The sequence below is a fragment of the Mya arenaria genome, chromosome 9, assembly GCF_026914265.1.
Source record: "Mya arenaria isolate MELC-2E11 chromosome 9, ASM2691426v1".
Classification (NCBI taxonomy): Eukaryota; Metazoa; Mollusca; class Bivalvia; order Myida; family Myidae; genus Mya; species Mya arenaria.
The window spans coordinates 19,534,672-19,560,532 of record NC_069130.1 but is presented as its reverse complement, the minus strand read 5'-3'; the positions used below and the strand labels follow the sequence as shown (position 1 = coordinate 19,560,532).

Genomic DNA, 25,861 nt, shown 5'->3' with positions numbered 1-25,861 from the left:
CAAACACTGCGAAAATCACATGTGTCGCAAGCGCTTATAGGAACTCTTCGACCAATTTCCATCAAAAACTACCTCTGACGTAAATGGACGGGCTACGCTGTCAGAACTTCCAGCATTTAACTACGCTGCAAGTAGATCGCGTACAAATTTCAATTTAGCAGTTAAACTTAATGCATTTACTAATGGAAATCTTAATTATTTATGCAATAATTCTCTTTATTGGCAATTAATTTGAACTTAGTAGTACAAAATATACGTTAAAACAGTAGAATCAATCACCTCTATTGTTTTAAAATTTAACGAACTTCTTCTGATATGACGGCAAACATCCGAGGTTGTTTTTCGATGGGATGGCCAAGGAGTTCCGATTGTCGTATGCGATGTGATTAATCTGCAAATAAGATTCAATGCGTTGTACACAACGATATTAATTTTTTTTTCGTCCAATTATATCATCTGGTTACTAGTACATTAAACTGTTTGAAAACTGATTGTGTACAGCTCTTTATGATTTCCGGAACGGTAAGGAGATTTCCGTTGGTCCGGAAATGGCCCGGGCAATAGTTTTAATTAAACCAGTTGGCTGAAATGATTATAAATAAATTTAATTCGAGATAATATATTTACTACATCTTCAGAGCTAATTTACAAGTATTAATGCAAAAATATGTTAGAATGTTGTAAGCAGCCAAAATTATTTCACGTAAAATGTCACAGCCTGTGGTCAATCGTAAAAACTTTGCTATCTCCGGCAAGCTTCGGTATCCTGTAGAAAAATATATAATTCAGTGTTATTTCGCGTGCACGACCTCGTAAATAAGCTTCAAGATACCCTTAATAAATTGTATTCAATTCTGTGTTATTTCGCGTGCACGACCTCGTACATAGGCTTCAAGATACCCTTAAGAAATTATATTCAATTCAATGTTATTTCGCGTGCACGACCTCGTACATAGGCTTCAAGATACCCTTAAGAAATTATATTCAATTCAGTGTTATTTCGCGTGCTCGACCTCGTAAATAGGCTTCAAGATACCCTAAAGAAAATACGTTCAATTCAGTGTTATTTTGCGTACACGACCTCGTACATAGGCTTCAAGATACCTTTAATAAATTGTATTCAATTTAGTGTTATTTCGCGTGCACGACCTCGTACATAGGCTTCAAAATACCCTTAAGAAACTGTATTCAATTCAGTGTTATTTCGCGTGCACGACCTCGTACATAGGCTTCAAGATACCCTTAAGAAATTGAATTCAATTCTGTGTTTTTTCGCGTACACGACCTCGTACATAGGCTTCAAGATACCCTTAAGAAATTGTATTCAATTCTGTGTTATTTCGCGTGCACGACCTCGTACATAGGCTTCAAGATACCCTTAAGAAATTATATTTAATTCAGTGTTACTTCGAGTACACGACCTCGTACATAGGCTTAAGATACCCTTAAGAAATTGTATTCAATTCTGTGTTATTTCGTGTGCACGACCTCGTAAACAGGCTTCAAGATACCCTTAATAAATTGTATTCAATTCTGTGTTATTTCGAGTACACGACCTCGTACATAGGCTTCAAGATACCCTTAAGAAATTGTATTCAATTCAGTGTAATTTCGCGTGCACGACCTCGTACATAGGCTTCAAGATACCCTTAAGAAATTGTATTCAATTCAGTGTTATTTCGCGTGCACGACCTCGTACATAGGCTTCAAGATACCCTTAAGAAATTGTATTCAATTCAGTGTTATTTCGCGTGCAGGACCTCGTAAACAGGCTTTAGTATACCCTTAATAAATTGTATTCAATTTAGTGTTATTTCGCGTGCACGACCTCGTAAACAGGCTCCAAGATACCCTTAATAAATTGTATTCAATTCTGTGTTATTTCGCGTGCACGACCTCGTAAACAGGCTTCAGTATACCCTTAATAAATTGTATTCAATTCAGTGTTATTTCGCGTGCACGACGTCGTAAACAGGCTTTAATATACCCTAAGAAATTGTATTCAATTCTGTGTTATTTCGCGTGCATGACCTCGTAAACAGGCTTCAAGATACCCTTAATAAATTGTATTCAATTTAGAGTTATTTCGCGTGCACGACCTCGTAAACAGGCTTCAAGATACCCTTAAGAAATTGTATTCAATTCTGTGTTATTTCGCGTGCACGACCTCGTAAAGAGGCTTCAAGATACCCTTAATAAATTGTATTCAATTCTGTGTTATATCGCGTGCACGACCTCGTAAACAGGCTTCAGTATACCCTTAATAAATTGTATTCAATTCTGTGTTATTTCGCGTGCACGACCTCGTAAACAGACTTCAAGATACTCTTAAGAAATTGTATTCAATTCTGTGTTATATCGCGTGCACGACCTCGTAAACAGTCTTCAAGATACCCTTAATAAATTGTATTCAATTCTGTGTTATTTCGCGTGCACGACCTCGTAAGCAGGCTTCAGTATACCCTTAATAAATTGTATTCAATTCTGTGATATCTCGCGTGCACGACCTCGTAAACAGTCTTCAAGATACTCTTAAGAAATTGAATTCAAGTCTGTGTTATATCGCGTGCACGACCTCGTAAACAGGCTTCAAGATACTCTTAAGAAATTGTATTCAATTCTGTGTTATATCGCGTGCACGACCTCGTAAACAGTCTTGAAGATACCCTTAATAAATTGTATTCAATTCTGTGTTATTTCGCGTGCACGACCTCGTAAACAGGCTTCAGTATACCCTTAATAAATTGTATTCAATTCTGTGTTATCTCGCGTGCACGACCTCGTAAACAGGCTTCAAGATACTCATAAAAAATTGTATTCAAGTCTGTGTTATATCGCGTGCACGACCTCGTAAACAGGCTTCCAGATACCCTTAAGAAATTGTATTCAATTCAGTGTAATTTCGCGTGCACGACCTCGTAAACAGGCTTCAGTATACCCTTAAGAAATTGTATTCAATTCTGTGTTATATCGCGTGTACGACCTGGTAAACAGGCTTCAAGATACCCTTAAGAAATTGTATTCAATTCAGTTTTATTTCGCGTGCACGACCTCGAAAACAGGCTTCAAGATACCCTTAAGATATTGTATTCAATTCTGTGTTATTTCGCGTGCAAGACCTCGTACATAGGCTTCAAGATACCCTTAAGAAATTGTATTCAATTCAGTGTTATTTCGCGTACACGACCTCGTACATAGGCTTCAAGATACCCTTAAGAAATTGTATTAAATTCAGTGATATTTCGCGTGCACGACCTCGTACATAGGCTTCAAGATACAATTAAGAAATTATATTCAATTCAGTGTTATTTCGCGTGCCCGACCTCGTACATAGGCTTCAAGATACAATTAAGAAATTATATTCAATTCAGTGTTATTTCGCGTGCACGACCTCGTACATAGGCTTCAAGATACAATTAAGAAATTATATTTAATTCAGTGTTATTTCGCGTGCAAATTGGTCAATGGACTATAGAATATATATGGACTCTGTCATTTAATTAAGGATTAAATCTTGAATCTACCAAAATATGTGTGTTGTTATCGGTTTTGCATCCCAACATTTGAATTGAGACTTTTTAAACCATTTCCAGCATTTAAATATGAAAACTTGTGTATTTTGAAAATTGCAATAAAAAAAAACACAATGTAAGAGCATGGAGTTCAGGTCTTCGTGAGTAATGTATATGTGAAATCCTGTGTTTAGATGCTTGTTTATTTGTAAATTTAAATCTTTGAAAAGCTTAATTCTTAATTAAAACGGACCAGTACAAGAGATTCGAGCGCAATTTTGTAAACAATAGCACTATTCTTTCGCAAAACACACACACTGTTTTGACTCTGGGCTTGCCTATTTTCAAAGAGCTCTAAATTATATTTTTGCAATATAACTACAAATCAAACTTTGATTTACGTGCAAATTATTTACACATGTAAATAATGAAGTTTTATAGAAACGAAAAATAAAGCGTAATTTGTTCCCATTCAGAACTGATTACTCAGTGTTTCATACCTTGTGTTCATTTTTATTCACACATGACATTGAATCAAAGCATGGTAATACTACTTCAGACCATAGGCTTACTTACCATCTTTCTAGGTTTGATGTATACATTATTATACTGTATGTATTTTAAAATTTACACATGATTTATATCATATTTGATGACATTGATGTGGTTTTGAATGATATTTTGCAGGACCTCTTTCTTGGGCGGATGGATTCAGAGATGACCCCAGAGATGCGGCCATGACTGTGCCACATGGACGTTATAAATAGACTGTAAAGAAATTAGGATAGCAGAAAAAAATGAAACTAGCTTGATGTGGTTTTCTGGACAAAGTGTTCATAATTTAAAAAAAAATAGTGTTAAAGCTGAAATATTTTCTGCAAATTCATAATAAAGTGGTGAACTGGAGTAATTTTACATATATTACAAAGGACAGAATTTCGTTGTGGGCTAACATCATACTAATACAAGCTTAGGTACAAGTATGTATACAATTTTCATAATCCTACAATAGTGTATTACCCACAATCTTCAGTTATATTAGCTTTTATATTTGAAATAAAGTGGTAACTTAAACATACACATGTAGTCATGTACTGTGTTAATCTTGGTGTTGTCAAGATGTGAATTAGCCATGACTCAAAACATGTTGAGGAATTACACATGAAACTTGGAACATAAATATTGAAAATGAGCATATGCTGTTAAAATTACACATCTCTAACTAAAATATATTGTCTATCTCATATAAGAATTTATTGTCTATCTCATATAAGAAACCAATAAGTACAGTTCTGGGTAGGTCCTTTTGGGAGTTGTTATATGCTAATAAATATATGCATGTGACTTGTTATTTTCATGGAACAAGAATTGTATGCAGCACGAATGTAATTCTTGCGTCTGTGACCTTGTCGATGGTTTTATTAGCTTGCCTTTTCTTACCATATTCTGTATTAAGAAGACGATATAAGGTCCCATTGCTTAAAACTTATGACTTTTCAACGCTTTTCATCTATTCCAGGAAACTTATTGTTTGTTTTATTATATGATGATAATAATGATGTATCAGTTAAAGAAAACTACTCGACGTTTCAAAAATATACTTTATTTCCACATCACAACAAAATGGTACAGGTTAGCACAAAAGTGTTCCTATGCACTGTATCATTCGGAAAAGTTTATCAATAAGAACATAACTAAAAGTACCAATGTGAAAATATTTTAACTACAAAGATATACCATGCAAAATGTAAAGCATACGCTCAAAGGTTTATTTCATTATGATATGGAAATTTATAAATAAACTATATATATTTGTTCAGTCACTCTAGTCCATTGTGAAAACTCGTTCCGTCTTAAGCATTGTCAAATAAAGGGCAAGTTAGTGTCTTTTATATGAACTTATTTCGCTCCTGAACATGCACTGCAGCCACACGATTTCGATACAGAACATGACTTGGTGATTTTCCTGCCATTTTTGCACGTAAGCTACACGTTTCTTGTCGCACTTCCGGTAGCTTGACAACAATGACAACGATCGTTGAATCCCTGCATCACGTGACTATAGAAAGAGCGCGAATTGCAGAACCCTGAACATTCAAGCAGGTCGGGGATAGGTTTAACGTTTTTGCAAACCTCCATGTTGTCCATAATCGTGAAGTAGCCAATCGTAGCCGTGGAGCGCATGTCTGACATGTAAGGCTACTGCTTGTAACTTAACCTAAAATGACAATTTTATGTGTAATACTTGGAATATGAAGGACTCTTGAAGTTCAGTAGATTTCAACTTAAAAAAGTCCTTGCCAACATAAAGGTTTGTATATGACAAAGGCTTTACTCCTGAACCACCATGCACATTCAAAGAAGTGCGCGTTTGCAATAACTGCCATTTTAAACGAAAAGTAACATTTTCGCTATTTTTAAAAATCTGTCATCAATAATACATACATAATTAGAATTTAAAATAGATAAATCATTTAAAGGAACATCTCTTATAAAAGTGTTTGTCCTTTATTTACTTTCAGGTAGACGTTTCTTTCAGCACCCGGTGTCGTCGTTTGCTTCCTCGTTCTGAAATTAATGATATAATCTAATTCGTTTTTTATCAATTACCAAAACAATGGATAGTTCTCTGTTACATTAATAGAACATTTACTTTAATAGCGTTTATCCAATAACTATTCTTGGATATCAAGTGCTCACTTGTTGAGGTGGTTAAAGCAAAAATAAACACATGGCCTTTTGAGCAGTTGGTGTAGTAATGGAAATAGAATAATATTACACCATTTTATAAGCCCGAATGTTTGCAAGGACTAAAGCTCCCCATATGTATTGCTTTATTGAATACTTTATTTGAAACTGTTTAGAAAACTACAATCGTTAACATCATAACCCTATTATTTGATGCAAAATTACCTACTCACCGCCTTGCAATCGGCCAACTGATCGTAGGCAGGACAATGCACGTAGGTCTCTGACACGATGATCATGCCGAATTCCGCATCGAAGGTGCACAATTTGTCGTAGCATTTCCTTGATGTCTGGATGGCCGCGCCTTCCTGGTTTGAAACGAAAACACGACTGTTTACCAAGTTGGTTCGGTAAAGGTATGTAGTGGGATTTAAACCATAACTTACACTGAGTAACCTTAAATGTGATGTCGTTAAAATGTTTTCATAAAAAGGTAATCTAACCTTATAAACAGTTCCGTTGACAACAGCCAACGGAACACAGCCACAGACAGGTCACTGTTACATATATTTATCACAAAATTAAGTTCTTTATCTACAGTACCCTTTGTTTATAAAGAATGTCACCTGTGGACAAGAAGGACATGTTTTCTTCTGACACACAACGCCGGCCACGCCCGCTTTGTCGAGGCATGCACAGCCGGTATAAACACCGTCAGACCAAGTCTGACCAGTCTGAAATATAGTAATAAGTTAGATATAACTATTTGTTTTTAGTCCATTTGTTCGACAGCTACAGTTCAGTTCAATCTCCGGTAGAATCAAATATCCGTTTACTATTAATTTGACCTACTAAGGCACTTGATGAGATATATATTGTTCTTACATACACTTATAGTAAAAGTTTCACGAATTGAATTTATTTTAACCACATTGACGCCTCGTACTTTTTACACGTGTACCTGGTAGGTTTGTGTCGTGTTGTCGGCTAGTTTGTATTGACACGTTTTCTGGCCCGGTGTCGGCAAAACGAGCATTCTTGTCATACACGCGAACGACGTGCAGTTACATTTCGTCTGTATCTCAACAGCGTCTTGGCCCTGTTATCCGTAAATAGTATGCATAAACGGAAAGGGACGTAAAGTTTCTGCATCTTTTATTAGTAAGACCAAAACGGCCACCTGACCATGTTGTGTGGAAAGTTGATATATAAGAGGGTTACTATTTTGAGAGTATGCGCAACCAGTAATGCCCCATTTTGGGTTTCTCAACCATCAACCAACTTATTGAATCCCGGGTACTCATTATAGAGCCCTTAAATACATAGTACCAAAAATGCAGTTTAATCCTGATACTTAGAATATGTGTAGTTGATGTAACCAAAAGTTGTATTAAAGAAACCAAGACTGTATTTATGTTATATGTTGCTACTATCAGGTCATAAATTGGACCACAATATTTCAGCTTCAGCATATATAAATTGACGTATTACAAGTGGAAGAATTTACCGGTTTGCAAACAGGTTTCGTCATTGTTACAGACGGTAGGGCACAAAGAAAATCGTGTCAATGAGGAATGAAGAATAATGTATATAAGTTATGATATTTAAAGTTATGCATATAAAGGCATATGTTTTTGGTATACATATGTATAACACAGCAGATGAAGCCACACTTTCACAAGAGTTAATTAACGTATATGTTACACGCATAATATCAATCTAGAATTAATTATGAATAACAAATGAACGCTACTCACTGCATCTATACGTAAGACAGCAATCAGACTCTCCAACGGCTGGTTCCAGTGACATTGGGACGGGGCAGTTGAGAATAGGCGGGACACAGAGGGTAGGCTTACACACGCCGATGTACTGGAAGCAGCACCCGTTCGCGTCTATTACTGTCTGAAGCTCCTCCCATTCATTCAAAGCTGATTTCACCATTGGTGGACACTGCTCCGGTATGCACGGACCTTTAGTTTAGATATTTTGAATGCCCTTAGGCCCTAATTCACTTCCATTTTGCACAATTTTATCGAAACGCGCATAACATATATCATATATGTAGACGGCGATCTCTGACTAGAAACACAAAGGATTACACATGCACAGATAAGTTGCCCAGATATCCATTATAATATATTTAAACTAGCACATTATATTTCACGATTTAAAGGAGTTTCTCTACACACATCATCGTATTATATGACTTTAATTGCAGGCACCATACCTAGAACAGGCATAATGTGGATTACCTGTACTGGCGGATTTGAAGTGACCCTCAGCGGAGAAACTGAAGAGAATCATAACTTGTTAGTTGAAAGAATATTCATTATTCATCATAAATGGCAATTAAGTGCTTAGCATAGCAAAACGAGCAAAGATAATGACATCGTGCACTTAAACATATTATGGTAGACACATTTTAGAATTACAACATTCACTATACGTGGTTTATATATAAATACATGACAGTGAATCGTTACGCGTGTATATTGCCTTTAAGTAAATACCTTCGCAGTCACAGTAGTATCGAATCTTGTAGTCACTGCACGGAACTGGAAAGTTGTTGTCATCAAACATTCAAATCCGTTGTTGATGGAGCAGGACAAAGTATCCCCACTGCTGTTAGACGCAGTACCTTCGAATGTGACACATTCGATACCCTTAATACGTCCTTCGGGACGGAACACGTTTTGTTCATGAGCGGTCATTTTCTCAATATCAACCCGTACGTTGTCCTGCACTCAATACGGGGAACCTTGCCATACGGCAGAAGGAAGCTTTCTGGGTGACCGTCCAAGACTGAAGGACGAAATAACAATAATAACTACGATTGATATGTGCATGGCAGTGCGATTTCAAACAATGACCAAGGACAAAGGAGTTTAACAATTAACAGATCAAATGCAAGCTTTAGATTCATATCAATTGAAGTTTACGTGCTTGTAACATAATTCCTGACATTTTTCTGTCAAATTAATTATGTTCAAATTAATATCTTCCGCCCGATACTATGTTCATTTCTCTCTTAGCATCCTGGTCTCCCCTATAGCGTTCACGCTGTCAAAGTCGGTCAGCTTTGTTTTGGTATAGTCAGATAACCAAACTACCCTAGACCGGTTAAGCCGTATCACGCGCTGGTAAGGATAACTTAATTTTTATACAATCGGTTTAAGAATATCTCGACCAAACCAGGGAGATAGCCATAAATTTACCGATGATAAGGACTTATAAACTTTTATGCAATTGGCTGCGGCACATTTGTAACATGGCTAAAACTCTAATTTTGTCTATATTGTCCTGAACTTAAATTTCAACCAAACCCAAATACGTGTACTATACATGGTTGTCATTGTGGGTGTTGTTTGGTAGTAAACCCTGGTTTGGCTTTTTAAGCATGCGGTAATACGTTGCAATGTCCCAGTATAATTCATAAATGTGCTTTAGTGCGAAACGCGTCAACCCGTTTTATACATTTAAATAAAATGGTATCGGCTTCATACACGGAATGAATCCAATATATCTTAATCAATATCCGAAAACATTCTGTATTACCGTTTATTTTTAATTAATTTAAAACCAGTTGTTAATTAAACCAATGCAATTTGACTTTTAAATTTTGTTTCTTTTTGAACGATTTATTTGCATGTGTTTGAATTATAAAATGTATTACTCTTCTTGGAACGATATTACGCGGGAGTGTGGTCTTGAGTTGTATGGGATACTAGAGAACCCGAAAAAATATGTGGTATATAAATTCATTAAAATGTGATTATGCCATACTACTTACCAGTTGTATGTGACGATGGACTCATTGTAGGTTTACCACGCCTGGTGGAGGCTTGTTGGTGGTCGTGACAGAAGGTGTTTGCCTCTCAGTGTGACCTGCCGGTTACAGTGTATAGATTATTATTTTCACCCTTACTATGATGTATATCAAATTGGTAAATACTGATCAAGTAAGATATATAAATAAAACTAATCTTTATTATTTCTGAATCATTGTTATATATGATGTACTGCATTCAAATTACATATGATAACGTCAATGTTACCCACAACCACATGTAGTACGCACTTTTTGGTCCTGTTGGCAATCGCCATTGTCGCCATGTTTGACAAAAACGCAAAAATGTCGACAGTTGTCTTCCAATATTTTGTATGTTTTATGGCAACAGTTTTTTCATAATATCTTCTTAAAATAACGTTAGCGATGTACTAAGCGGCCTGCATGAAAATCGATTTAGTTTTTGCAGTAAATTGAACGTGTGTTATGACATACCTGAAATTTGGGACATGTAGTCACGGCTGGGTAAATTAGTTTGGAATTTAATGGCGGTCGCAGATAAACAAAGACATCATTCTTTATTTAGTGTGGCTCTTAGTAGCAAAGGTGTAACATTGTCGCATTCTAAATTGTCAGGTGCTTCTGATCCGCGACAATTAGTTAAAATCATGCATATCCGGTTTACAGACAACGACGATGGAGTTCTGAAAGCACTGAACACAAAGCAAATGATAACGCTGTAGCTTCGGAGTGTCTTTGTAGTAAAGGGTATGAGAATTACTTTGATGATTTGGAATTGTTTCTGACATACATGCATTTGCATGAAGATAGGGTAGCGGATTCGTTAATAACTCTATGGACCTAGCAAACTAAAATCATAAAGAAGAAAAACCTGTGTCCTACAGCCGCATTGGAAGCAGAAAGAGTATTATTTATTCCAGTCAGTACTGTTGATTGTGGGTGAATTTTTGCTAGCAGAAGACATGTCAGTTGGAATATTAAATACGTTGTTTTTCCGAAACAGTAGAATGGGCAGATGATTTTAAGAGGCTGGAGTAAAGAGTAGAAGATTTTGGATTAGAAATTATTATCTTTTTGTTAATAAAGAAAACAAAATACGTAATTGTATCATGTTTTTATAACATGTGCTTCTAATTCACTAAAATTTATCTAGTGCAAGGCAATGTGCTAATTAAATGTGAAAGACAACAAATCATAGCAACTAAGTCTTGATTACTATGATTTGTGTTATTATCTTTTCTTTGATATAAATGAAAAGAGTTAGTGCGTTAAACCAGGGCGGGTAATCGACCTGCACCGTACCATTCAAAATGTAAACAAAAACCGGCCATCTTAGGTGTGAACAGGTAAGTTTTTAACTATTCTCCGTTTTTAGAATACATTTGAAGCAGAAATAAAGTTATGAACCTGCTCCTCACTTGTTCACATATTTTGGTACCTACGTCGAGTAGAAACTCATTTTAGAATAAAAGTTACATGAGCATGGGAAATTGAATCGATGTGAAATGACCACGATATGACAGGGTAAAGTGCAGTGCATTTTGCTATTTATTACTTTTTTTAACAAAAAAGTTATTTTATTGGTAAACTCTCCAAATATGTAGTGTCATTTTACATTCCACGTTCAATGACGAAGTACAAAATCAAACAAAGCACTATTATTCAGTAAATTTGTCGTATTTCATTTTTGGTACGGCGCAGTGCTATATAATAAATGATAAAGTGCAGTGCATTTTGCTATTTCTCATTGTTGTTTTTCAATAAAGTAATTTTGTTGGTAAACTTTCCAAATATGTAGTGCCATTTTTCATTTCATGATCAATGACAAAGATTGAAATAGAACAAAGCACTAGTTTTCAGTAAAATTGTCGTATTTCATTTTTGGTACGTCGGAGTGCTATAAAAACATGATAAAGTGTAGTGAACTTTTCTCCCGTATAACCAAATGGCATTGTCGTCGTCTCTTGCAGACTGACAATACGCGCAGACAAGCACCAATCATAAGTAAGTTGCCGTTCATATACACATTTAAATTTACATTGTTAAGAAAAGTAAAGGCTACGGAATTGAAATAATTCGATTTTCTTGTTTGTTTATTTCATAAAGTATTGCTTTTTTCTTCCTAAAAATGAAAAATAAATCTAAGGGTCATTTGGGGAAAATGGAATCCGCCGCGCGTACTGGCTACGACAAAGTAGTGTAAAAATGCCCCGGCTATTACTTTAGCGAATTATTATAGTAGTCTTCTAAAATATGTATTTTGATAATCGAATATTCGAATATTCGATCGAAAGAATTACCGAATATTCAAATATCAGTTTTGCCATTCGTTTGCATCCCTAGATTTCATACATACAAGAGCAGGAAAACTTAATCTTGTAGTCGACACACTTCTGGGATGGCCCGTCCTCACACACTAAGCCTTCTGGACAACACGAGACATCCTGGCCTAAGTACATATAGTTTTGACTAGTAGATGCGATCTGACACTCCGCCGCCACGACTTCCTCACAGGTATTCGGATAACCTTTAAAACGTTGATGATTTATTTTTTATTTTTGTCGGTAAATTGTATGCTTATTTGTTTTTATACTGCATACTCTGTATCACTCTCATACGCAATGATCTTTCTTTACAAGCAAATAAGATATCTGTCACCATGTTCAGAACAAAAAACGACTGGAATTTACTTCTAAAAGTCTGTTTGTTGTTGCTTTTAAACAATAAAACAAACAACTCTTTGAGTGACATCACGCTTTTTGTTAATAATTTTTGATATGCGTGATAGCAGTGAATACAGTTCAGCAAAGGGAATTAACCGCCGTGCGGAGTTTTACTATGAATATTTTTGGTAACATCACGATTCGAAATTAAGTAATACGTATCATGAGAATTAATCATGACCTGTTCGTTACAATTATTTAAGCAATGCAGGAACATTAATAATTTTCAGACCTGGAATGCTCTTGTAAGTTTCGATGTCTTCTTCAGATTTTTCGGGATTTTCCAAGTTAATCCTGTCTGACTAACCTTCTTAACTCATTATGCACGAAATCAGAGTTGAACTTGTTGAATTTGGCGAACCGGTAGTGGATTGACCTTGTGTCATCTGAGTTGGCGTACCGGTGGCAGTTTGACCTATTGTCATCAGAGAAGGCGTACCGGAAGTAGGTTGACCTTGTGGCATCAAAATTGGCACACCGGTAGCATTATCTAGTGGCGTAAAAATTGGTGTACGGGTAGCGGGTTGCCCTAGTGGCATAAAAGTAGGCTTACCGGTAGCTTGATCTGGTAGCTTTAAAGTTGGTGTATTGACTGCGTGTAAACCTTGTGCAATCAAAGTTGGCTTACCGGTACCTTGAGCATGAGGCACCCTCGTGTGTGTGCCGGTTGCGGCTTGACCTAGTGTCATCGCAGTTGGCATACCAGTAGCTTCAATTGGTGGGGGTAAACTAGGCGTACTGGTGGCGGATTGTCCCAGTGTCATCATAGTTGGCGTACCGGTAGCCGGTCTACATAGTGTCATCAAATTTGGCGTTCTGGAAGCATGTTGACCTTGTGTTTTCAGAGTTTGCATACCGGTAGCTTGACCTGGCGGCGTCAACATTGGTGTACCGAATGCGGGTTGACATCAGAGTTGGAAAACCGGTAGCTTCACTTTGTAATGGTGAATCAGGCGTACCGGAAGCGGGCTGACCTCTTGCCATTAATGTTGGCGTACCGGTAGCGGGTGGATCTAGTTTCATCAAAGTTGGCATACCGGTAGTTTGATCTGGTGGCTTCAAAGTGGAAGTACCGATTGCGTGTAATCCTTGTGGCATCAAAGTTGGCTTACCAGTAGTTTGAGCATGAGGCACGCACGTGTACGTGCCGGTTGCGGCTTGACCTAGTGTCATCGCAGTTGGCATGCCGGTAGCTTCACTCGGTGGCGGTAGAGTAGGGGTATCGGTAGCGTGTTGACTTCGTGTCATCAGAGTTGGCGTACCGGTAGCGGGTTGACCTCGTGTCATCAGAGTTGGCGTACCGTTTGCGGGTTGATCTTGTGTCATCAAAGTTGGCGTACCGGTAGCGGGTTGATCTAGTGTAACCAAAGTTGGCGTACCGGTAGCGGGCTGACTTAGTGTCTTCAGAGTTGGCATACCGGTAGCTTGATCTGGTGGCTTCAAAGTTGGTGTACCGATATCGTGTAAACCTTGTGCCGCAGACCGCAAGTTTGCAGACCGGTAGCTTGAGCATGAGGCACCCTCGTTTGTGTGCCGGTTGCGGCTTGACCTGTGTCATCGCAGTTGCTTTAGCGGGAGCTTCACTTGGTGGCGAAAAGGTCGGCGAACCAGTGTCTTGTCCTGTTGGAAATATACTGGAAGAGCATGCATTGACACAATAAAGAATAATTTCATAATTCTTGCATTTGCCTCCAAAACTTCTTTACAAAACTTACATATTTTTGCCCCCCCCCATGACTCATGTCGAAATAGCAATGGTCGGCCGTTCGATAACTATGGTTATGCTTATCCCTCCACCCCTCCGCCCGCCTCAATAAAAAGGTATGGATATAAAGTCATTTATGCATAACGCCTTCTTTTGAAGCATGCTTTTGCAAGTGTGGAAAAATAAATATGTTTACGTTTTAAGGATTAACATTATTTTTTTCCGGGTCGGGCGTGAAAGGGAGTTTTTATTTCATTTTTAGCCTTACTTAATGAAACTTACGCAATGAAAGCTGACTTCGTAGTCTTCACATTGAAAGCCACCATGTGCAGAATTCAGACATTCAAATCCTTTTTCAAGCGTGCAGACAGTATAAAAATTCAAGGACAACGTGTACAGAAGTTTATCCACCTTGGTCCTACATTGGATGCCGGTTGGTTTGGCACAGAAACCGAACAGATTCCGGAGTTCGGCAATCGCTTCAGTGTCACCTGGTCCGCTCTTCTTCCAGGTGTTAAAAGTTCCGGGCGTGTCAGCGCTCATGAACAGTGTCCATCCAGGAACGCAGATGTAGGGCATGAGCGTGGTCATGTTTCACGGTAGTGACCCCGGTGACATGTCCACTTGGTGAAGGCATAGGGGTGGTTGTGGTCAAAAGTTTAATGGGAGCTGAAAGTTTAAATAAAATATTAAATTAAAAGTGTTGACACTTTTGTATGGCTTTTAAATTGTAATTTTTATTATTATTTAGATTTAAGGTTTGAACGATAATAAATTGATTTAATCGATATGTTTTGTACATTATAAGTATACAGTATGTCCAGTTGGTGTAGACACGGGGGTGGATAGAGTTTTCATCTATAATATAAATACATTCGGAAATTAAAAGATTTTTTTTCTTTAATATTAAATGTAACATAATAACAGCCAGCCAGCCAGTCAGTAAGTCAGTCAATCAGTCCATTGACATTGATGTCACATTGTTCATTAAATTCATCGTGCGGGTTTACAAATACTTAAAAAGAAGAAAGCATGCCTTTTCATTAGCTTCTTAAATATAACAATATGTTAGGCTTTTCGGATTAACTTTAGATAAAATATTTACTTTCAAATCTTTCTATACGTAAATATACATGTATTTTGATCAAACATAAAAACATAAAAACAAAATTTAAGCCACTACCAAAAGAATAGTTAAACCCATAAACTTTAATAGTTTGTGCAACTCCTCCACTTAAGCAATTAATTATTTAACAATAAATACATGAAAAAAACTTCAATGTGAACATTTGATAAACACAGTTGTTTATCTTCCGTCTTGATTCGATGAATGTTTACTTTACATGTGATATATTTAAGAATACTATTCTTTCCTTCGTCCGTCCATCCGTCCGCGCACACGAATGGTATATGGTAATAATTCCTTTATTAAGTATAGTTTATACATTTGTTATGTAGCACTTGTAGGTTTAGTTCTGGTAAGTTTGACATTTGTTGGTATTTTTTATAATGGGAGTTATGGGAAAATGCCTAAAATGGTTAAAATGTGAGAACGTACGTTAGTCCGTCCGTTCGTGCGTCCGTTGATTCGTTTGTTTCCTCGTAAGGCAGTCCGTCCATCGTCCCTTCCTCCTTGCCTCCATTCAAGTATCTTTCATATTATACAAATGGCTACCACTCCGACAAGTCCAAATCGGGGATATTTGCCACATGACTTTGACAGCTCGTGTTGTTCGTTCACTATAATGACATTTGTGTGTTTTCGTTTCTCTTTTTTATTACAAACTATTTGTATTAAGTGTGTAAGACATCAAAGGGTACAATAATTTATGCCATACTTTCAGCTTTAAAGTAGATTTCAGTGGCGATTAAATATATAACATTGTTTAATCTTTATGAAGCACACTGCACCTTTAGAACAATTTTATATATATTTAAACCGTGGATATAACGGCAATACTTTGAAGCGTACTCGCCTTTAAGTTTTGAAGATGAATTCCATTAAGAAAATATCGGGTAAAATATAGCGTCTTACATAACTTAACTTTCAGTCCTTTGATTTTATGAACATTTTGCAGATTCAAGTTATCTTAAAATCCTCTTTGCCTGACTAGAAATGTTCCGGCATGTGACGTCTTTTTCTTCAAATATTTTATATAGGTAATCATTTGGGAGAAAAATTTAGCTAATACATGTCATTTTTATTTTTAAGAATGTTTTCTTTATTTGTTTCAAGTTAAGTAAAATGATGCTTTTTATTATGAAACATTATGATCACACAGTTTTAAACCTTTTATTTTTTAAGGCAGACTGTGTGTGATGCTCATAGTTTCAAACAGTAGCTGCATCGTATCTTTGAAAAGTTTTTGCATAAGGTACTCTGAAGTGTATTTCCTCGTTTGCAAATACAGTTGGGATCCCTAACCATTTAAGTACTTGGGTTTAACATATTGGTTTTTTATTATTTGTTTTATTATTACGCTTAAGTTAATGACTTTGATAACATTTACATTTTACGTTTTTAGTTTATTCAGGATTATTGGTATATGAGTGAGGTTTATGCACGTAACCCCCAAGTAAATTTACATTTTACTGACCGTTTCAAGACGGTAAAAATTCTAAATAGACATACCTAGTTTTTTATATAGTCTATATGCACTGTGTTTTTTTGTGGAGTTTAGTGCTATGGTCGCATGTTTCTTGTTTTTGATTACTGTTTTGTGTGTTATGTATTTGGCGTTTACCCTGTGCCATTAAACGGGGTTTATGTTGTATATTTTGGCTACAGAGCTTGTTTCTGTAGTTTTTCATATATATATCGTAATAGCATTTTTGTAGTTGTCGTCGTTGGTGTGTAAAACTTAACCTTCGCCATTGTCCAATAACTGTTTGAGATATCCGAATGAAACTCTATAAATATCTTTCTACTTACAAAATACAGAAAAGAAAAGGTAACACAATTGGTAGATGTATATAAAATTAAGTATTTGTTTAAAAATATGCCTGGATAAAAGGCAAAATAATTCTCTAATACATTCAATATTGATTTATCTTTGGAGTACTTTACTTGATCAGCGATTGATTAGCGGATGTACTGTTATTATAAACTTATGTCCGTCAGAATGATTTCGTGTAATTCAGTTCCTAGTTTTCCATTTACGCTATTTTGTTTCAATGATTAATGTGTTCCTGATTTGCCTTTTACTTGATTGTTAAAAAGACCAAGAAGCATAACACTCACTGGTAATGCAGATCTGTCTTGAAGAAATTTATATATAATATATTTATTGTATCAGTTGTAACTACAACTAGTGCCCTAGTTTCAAGCCACTGCGAGGCACCTTAGTTTACATTCCGGCATTCCTTTTTTGTAGTTGTGTTCAATTGCTACTTTTGGTTCAGTTTAGTCATATACGTTACCATCAGATCAGTAGGGCTCGGTTCTATTTCACCACCATCATATATGTTTGAGAGGTTGAGTTTATCAATTGTACCACTAAACCACTCCTCGCCGGGTGTGGCCTGACTCAACTACCCTTTAGTAGGTCAACTTTACTTCTATACCATTCTAACACCGCTAGCGCTACATACGTTTCACCACATCTTGGCTGTGATGTAGGTCTATATTCCACAAGACCACACTTACTGCGGTGGAGCACAATTCCTCTACAGTGAACATGACACTAGACTGCTCTCATCCTTTTAGATTCTTTTAAGAATCGTTTATTTTGACTAATGTGATGTATCATTTCGAGTGAAAATTGTTTAGCTATATATACCATAATTTGATCTTTAAATTTGTAATTGATTTTGTCCATTCTATATCAATGCTTCTCCATCGCAACCAGCGGACTGGCAACGAAAAACACCAGAAAGTTATAATACATGCATAATTTCAAAAGGCGTGTGTTAAAAGTGAAGTTATTCCAAAATGTACCCACTACGAGCTAAGAAGTATTCGAATTCAACCAAAACCATTCACGAATCTTTTATTAATACGAATACTATTAACAGTAATAATAATGTCAATGCTGTGTAGTTAAGCATGTTTGATTTAATGACAGGTAGAACACAATGAAAATCCACGAAAGAAATGAAAGAGTACGGGGTAGGTTTTGAGAGACTTCTTTATTTCGGATGAGGATAGAAAAGTTGAAAGAAACTGTGAAGAAACTGCAGCTCATTTTGTCCGCGGATGTGAATTCGAAAGCAATGTAATTGTTGAATTGTTTTTCACAGTATGGAAGTAACTGTGGAGAGACCGTGACTCATTTTGTCCGCGTATGTGATTAAGAGAGAAAAATGAAGTTGTAGCAAATGAATACGTGAGTTGGTGTGGAGAGATTTTGATTCAAGTGTTTGATATGATGACCATTCCTTTCTTACGATGGTTGTCTTGTTGTGGATTCCGAGGTACATCGTTCATTTCGGACTACACAACTGCATTGATTAACAAAATAGTTTTTTAATGTATTCTAGAGGAAATTGTTTTCGTAAACATTTGTTCAAGATAAGATTAAGATATTCTCACTAACCGCTTATTTTACGTCATACTAATATAAGCTTAGGTACATGTATATAGCTATTTTAAGCTATTTTTCCAGTAAAGAAATCGAGTTAAATATGTAGAAGTATTAACTGTGAGAGTCTTGGAGTTGTTATAAAGTACTGACCGTTGGCGGTGATTCAAAACATGTAAATGATATGAACATGAAACTTGGTACAACTGGCATTCGAAAGCTGCATTGATCTGACTTAAATATATTGGTTCCCTTGTGCAAGAACCCAATGACCACTAATTATCATTAAAATGTTGTAGAAGGGGGCAAAGACATTTCTATTTTTTAATGTATAATGGTGACGATCGATGATCAACTCGGACAAATGGAGAACCATCAGCGTCTGCTTATTTCTCATTATAGAAGTCAATTGTTATATCTTCCAGTTTCGAATATATGTATATATTCGTAATTGTTATTTACATATAGCTTGTAATGTTTGCAGTACAAATTTAATTCTTATTGTTTGTGACTGGAGGCCGTATTCATTAAACATTTCCGGTTTTAAGAGAAAAGTGAAATCTAGTTGTTTTGATTGGACTATCATACTAATTGTCCAATGTAATCATAAAAGTGAAACCTAGTTCTTTTGATTGGACAATCAGATTAATTGTCCAATGAATGCATACCGACTTTGAATCTTAGACTACGATCAATCTAAGATGCATATTAAAATATGTCTCTTATCAGTTTTTGTATCAGCCTGCCTTTTCCTGCCATATTCCTTTGTATTATCAACGTGTTTGTGATAGAAAATTAGTCGATGTTTCAAAGATATGCTTTATTTCCAAATCACAACAAAATGGTATATGTCAACCCAAAAGTGTACCTGTGCACTTTAACATTCCGAAATGATTATCAATTGAAACATGACTTTGTAAATTAATAGTAGCTACAACAGGAAATTACTCTCAAGATGTATAACAAACGTTTACATACGCTTACAACTATTTCATTATGATATGGAAATTTATAATTAAAATAAATATTTGTTAAGTCGATCAAGTCCATTTTGGAAGTCCGTTCCGTTTTATCGCATTGTCAAGTAAAGGTAGTGTCTTTTGCCCGAGCTTATTTCGCGCCAACACATGCACTGCAGCCACAAGATTTCGGCACAGAATATGACTTCGTGACTTTCCTCCCATTCGTGCACGTAAGTTGCACGTTCCTTGTCTCACTTCCGGTTGATTGACAACAATTGCAACTATCGGTGAATCCCTGCATCATGTGACTATAGGAAGAGCGCGAATTGCAGAAACCGGAACATTCAAGCAGGTCGGGAATAGGTTCAACGTTTTTGCAAACTTCCATGTTGTCCATAATCGCGAAGTAGCCAATCGTATCGTTGGGGTTTCCAGCAACGAGCCGTGGAGCGCATGTCTGGCATGTAAGGCTTGTGACGTTACCTGAATTTATAATTATCGATGTATTTGTTGGAATATGAAAGGCTCTTGTAGTTCAGTATTTTTTCTATTGAAGGATGTTGTCGAACATTGTTGTTTGTATATATTAAAGGCTTTACTCTTGAGCCAGTATGCCAATGTCATATACTTACGTTCAGGTAGACATTTCATGCAACAGCCTGTGACGTCGTATACTTCCTCGTTCTGAAATTAATAATAAATCAAGGTAAATGTTTTCATGTTTTACATAACAATTGATAGTTTCCTATTACAATGAATTTACAACTGCAATTGAGCGATTATTCAATACTTATATGAAAAACTTCAGAAGCAAAACTACCCTGGAAAATCGCATGCACAATGTGAGGTTGACCATGTTTAGCCAAAAAAGCACGTGGCTTTGTGAGCAGTTGTTGTAGCAATGAAAATAAATAATTTTACACACATTTATGAGCGTGAATGATTGCAGTGGCTGAAGCATTCCACATTGATATCAAACCCGTGTATTTCATTTGAAACCATTCCAGAAACCATGGACAACATAAACTTCCCTTTAAAGGCCATCAAATTAATGCAAGCAACTTGTGTCCCGTCATTTGAAGAGAAATTGCCTACTCACCGCCTTGCAATCGGCCAACTGTTCATAGGCAGGACATTGCACGTGGGTCTCTGACACGATGAACATGTCGAGTTCCGCGTCAAAGATGCACAGTTTGTTGTAGCATTTCTTTGACGTCTCCACTGTAGCACCGTCCTGTTTTGAAAGGGAAAATTTTGTTTACCAAGTTAGTTCAGGTAAGATAAATAAATAGTGTTTTTTAAATCATGAATAACATATTACTGTATTAGATATGTCTTTATTCATACAGGTATAAATTACCCTTAAACTTAAGGTTGGAATACTGCTAAATCATTTATATTCGTGGGCTTTTCCAAAAATGGGCAATTTTGTGGTAACTTAAATTCGTAATTTTTCAAATAATTAAAAAAAAAAACAAACAACAAAAATATAAACAATGAAAATGCGATCCTAACTCATATGCAAAATCTCCAATTGCGCCGATCTCATGGTACGTTTCATTTTCGGCATGCAGTTCATGACAATGCAATGGGACAATTAATGCAGATACGCATGTTACTTCATTACTTGATCGGTAATTTAAGGGCCAGATGCACCCACATTAATGATATAAAATAGTGAAGCCATTGGGTGTCAATTAGGTGTTTTTGCGATCTGTAAAAACACAGTAAGGGTGTTTAATTAAATAATTGATTAAATATTTGATCAAAGAAACAAAATTAAGTGGCGACGTTCAAACACACGAGGTTGATAATCAGCACGTTTTGCATGTGCTGCAGATAATAATAATAATAATAATAATAATAATAATAATAATAATAATAATAATAATAATAATAATAATAATAATTAACTTTAATGTGTTATCAATGAGGTTATATATTATTTTATATTATATAACTATATAAATGATAAAATTAACAATGATTAAGGTACATACAAATTGTTTACCGCGACCATGTATATGCATGTGAATTCATGTATACCCCTTATATATAGACAGTATGATTTCTGAATTAGAGGTTAAGTTTTCATTGGAAGTTTGGGTTCGTGGATAAGCCAACCCAAAAATCCACGCAAATTAATGTCTCACGAATATTTATGGTATGTATCACAGTCATCGGTTTGTCTTTAATATTTTCTCGTTAAAATTAAAATTAAAAAGGGTATGATTACCTTGTAAATAGTTCCGTTGACAATGCATCCATTTGGCTGGCAGTCTAGGCAACAAAAGTCAGGTCGGGCAATAGTCTTGTAACCCTAGAAAATATAAATGGGCCTATATTGACCGGAACTTTAAAAAGCTATTAATCTGTGACCATGCTTAATCTTTAATAAAGTTATCGTATAAACTGCTTAATTATAATGAGTTATACAGCTTCAGAAAAATATGCGGTTACCGATTTTCAATACCATGACGTTACTGCTATAGTCAATTGTTAAAATGAGGTTTCCTGGGACAAACTGAATGTAAAACACCAGGAATATTAAACATAAGCTTTCAATTGGCAAGAGCAAATATCCGTTATATAAGGGCAAGAACGAAACATTTACAAGTCTAATTTAGAAACTGCATGCACAAATATACCGGTTGTTGAATAACCGCACAAAACCCCCCATTTTTTTAACTGTTCTGAAAACTTTAAAATTACCTCTCTGTGTCACGGTTACGTGTATTTATCACAAAATTGACGAAAACATAGGATCATCATCGAGCAAGGTGGCATTTACTTAGGCAGATATCGTATACTGTACAGTTCTTTTTATCGTAAGACAACATTGCTTTAAAGAAATATCACCTGTGGACAAGAAGGACATGTTTCCTTCTGACACACAATGTCGGCCACGCCCTCTCTATCGAGGCATGCACAGTGGGTACAGACGCCGTCAGACCAAGACTGTCCAGTCTGAAATATAGAAATCGGTTAGATTGTACTATGTTATTTAAGCCCATTTGCTAGACAACTTCTGTGAAGTATTAATTTGACCTACAAAGCAGCTTGATGATATAGACAATTTCGCCTGACAAATATGGTTCTGACATACAATCGAGGTAAAAAGGGTAATTTTACAAATAGAAATATGATGTAACCACATTGACGCTTCGTACGTACTGTTAACACGTGTACCTGATATGTTTGTGTCGTGTTGTCCGCTAGTTTATATTGACACGTCTTCTGGCCCGGAATTGTCGTCATACATGCAAACGACGTGCAATTACACTTGGTTTGTATCTCAACAGCATCTTGGCCCTTTTATAAAAAAATATAAACCGGAAGTAATTACAGTTCATGCAACTTTTATTAATATGACCATAATGGTCTCTTGACCCTATTAAAATATGAAAAGTCGATAATTAAGGATGTTACTCCCCCATTCTAGCAAACTGAAAACATCTTCAATTTATATCCAAATGCGGCTATACAAAATAAATGAAACTATTTTGAGAGTCTGCGTTAAGAGTTATGCCTAGTTTTCGCATACCGTCTACCAATTTCTTGAATCCAAATTAGCCCTTAAAGACGCCCTTAGTAACGCGTACCAAAAATAGAGCTTATCATAATGTTGATGTGAATAAAGTTTAAGTTATGAAACAAACAGACAAAGGGTCATCAAGAAAATATTTCAATATTCTCAAATCATATCATAATTTGTACGTTATGTATCAGTTGTAAGTTATTCGATGAATTCATGTTTACATAATTATAGATGAAGGTAATTTAAGTGGAAGAATGTACCGGTTTGCAAACAGGTTTCGTCGTTGTTGGACATATGGTAGGGCACACTGGAAAGAAAATCGTGCAAACGAGGAATGAAAAATATTGTTTATTTATGATGATATTAAAAGTCAATTATACAACATCATATAATTTTTGTATGACAAGCCTAACACATACGATGAAGTCTCACTTTCTGACCAATTAATAAAAGTATGATTTTGAACTCATAATAACAATTTTAATACAATTACTGATTGTAAATGAGTGCTACTTACTGCATCTGTACGTAAGACAGCAATCAGACTCTCCAGTGACTGGTTCCAGTGACATTGGGGCGGGGCAGTTGAGAATTGGCGGGGCACAGAGGTTTGGCTTACACACGACGATGTACTGGAAGCAACACCCGTTCGCGTCTATCACTGTCTGAAGCTCCTCCCCTTCTTTTAATACTGGCTTCACCATTGGTAGACACTGCTCCGGTATGCAATTGGTTACTGGACAATATGAGATATGTGTAGTTTATAATTTTATATTGGACTGATTATCGAAACATAATGGTCAAACATAATACATAAAATAGTAGGATATTGATATATATTTAAGGAATGAATTGCGGGCTTGATGTCATTATCGGGGTATGAACGCAATTGGGCTGGACAAAGTGTGTGGAGTCCGAAGGACACCACGAGTACTTTGACCAGCCCAATTGCGTTCATATCCCCGATAATGACTTCAAGCCCGCAATTCATTACTTATATTTACACCAATAGTTCATTATTTCATTCAAGAATTGTTAAAACTTATATTTCATTAAAAACAACAAAAACTTTCAGTAACCCATTCCTACCCATTCTGTAAATAGAACGACCCGGAAGCATTTTTAATGACGTCACAATATCGCGTGAAAAGATCAACCACTTGAAATCACTTTTAAACGTAAAATTCAAACAGTTATTGCAACTAAACATTTAAAATTTAAAAAACTAACACTTTCTAAAATGTTGCTTTATATTTTACGGGACCTTCTGACACAATACAAACAATAACAAGATACATATTTTTCATGTATACAAACGTAATAACATATACTCTTTAGAATAACTTTAGACTAACAAATGGAAGATACTTATGTTTCACGATTTAAAGAGATATTCCTCCTACAGATCACATTATTACATGACTGTAATTGCCGGCACCATACCTGGAACAGGCGTGTTATGGTTTGCTATTCCTGGTGTTGGTGGGACTGAAATGAACGGAGAAACTGGAGTAAATTATAGACTGTTAGTTAAAAGAATTGTTATAATTCATCATGAATGAAACAACAATAAAGTGCTAGGCATACCAAAACGAACAATTAGCATGACATTGTGCACTTATACATATAATGGTAGACGCTTGCTAAGTTAGGATAACAACATGCACTATACGTATAATTATATACCAATACAAGACAAGGAATCGTTACACTTGTAGATTGCCTTTAAATATATACCTTCGCAGTCACAGTAGTATCGAATCTTGTAGTCACTGCACGGAACTGGGAAGTTGTTGTCATTCAAACATTCAAGTCCGTTGTTGATGGAGCAGGACAACACCTCCCCATTGCTGTAAGACGCTTTACCGTCGACTGTGACACATTCGATACCCTTGATACGTCCTTCGGGACAGAACACGCTTAGTTCATGACCGTTCATCTTCTCAATATCGCCCATTCCACTGTCTGGCTGGTCCCGGTTTATCCATCTTGACCAGCGCGTAAGGCAAGGAGCGACCGATGGTCCGCCGTGAATGTTCGTGGTGTGGATAGTTGGTGGTACTAAAATAGTTTACACACTAAAATGAGTGTTGTCTTGTGTATATTGTGTCCCTTTTTCAACTTTTGTTTGGCATTGGTCGATTGAAACTTGGTTAAATAAAAGCTTGTAGGCTTTGTTATTGGAAGTATATTTTGTGTTTTTATCGACAGGGCAGTAGATGCTGTAGGCTAAATTATGTCTCATCTGATGAACCAACTTAAATTGAAAGGATGTTCGGATGATTTTTTTTTTTAAAAAAACACATAATTGACAGACAGCTTTATTGAACTTTAACTGTAATAGACAATTTTTGAAAATAATAAAATTTACTTTACTCTATAAATTGAATTCTCAATGTGTA

At 36.0% G+C, this 25,861-nt stretch overlaps 1 protein-coding gene across 1 annotated transcript; it reads right to left on the bottom strand.

Moving 5' to 3' along the window:
* Positions 1 to 20,069: 20,069 nt before the first annotated feature.
* LOC128245826 (otogelin-like protein) lies at positions 20,070 to 25,416 on the bottom strand. The gene is made up of 7 exons (XM_052964051.1): positions 25,197 to 25,416; positions 24,903 to 24,965; positions 23,988 to 24,195; positions 22,813 to 22,888; positions 21,021 to 21,155; positions 20,554 to 20,605; positions 20,070 to 20,404 (listed from the first exon to the last, which is right to left on the bottom strand). The coding sequence occupies exons 1-7, from the start codon at positions 25,414 to 25,416 to the stop codon at positions 20,070 to 20,072; spliced, it is 1,089 nt and encodes a 362-aa protein (XP_052820011.1).
* Positions 25,417 to 25,861: the final 445 nt, after the last annotated feature.

Excerpts from the sequence above, each read along its gene's own strand:
- LOC128245826 (XM_052964051.1), bottom strand. The coding sequence starts at position 25,416 with ATGGGCGATATTGAGAAGATGAACGGTCATGAACTAAGCGTGTTCTGT. Across the intron at positions 24,966-25,196 it reads ATACTACTGTGACTGCGAAG|TTTCTCCGTTCATTTCAGTC; the intron begins GTATATATTTAA and ends AATTTACTCCAG. Across the intron at positions 24,196-24,902 it reads CCATAACACGCCTGTTCCAG|TAACCAATTGCATACCGGAG; the intron begins GTATGGTGCCGG and ends CATATTGTCCAG.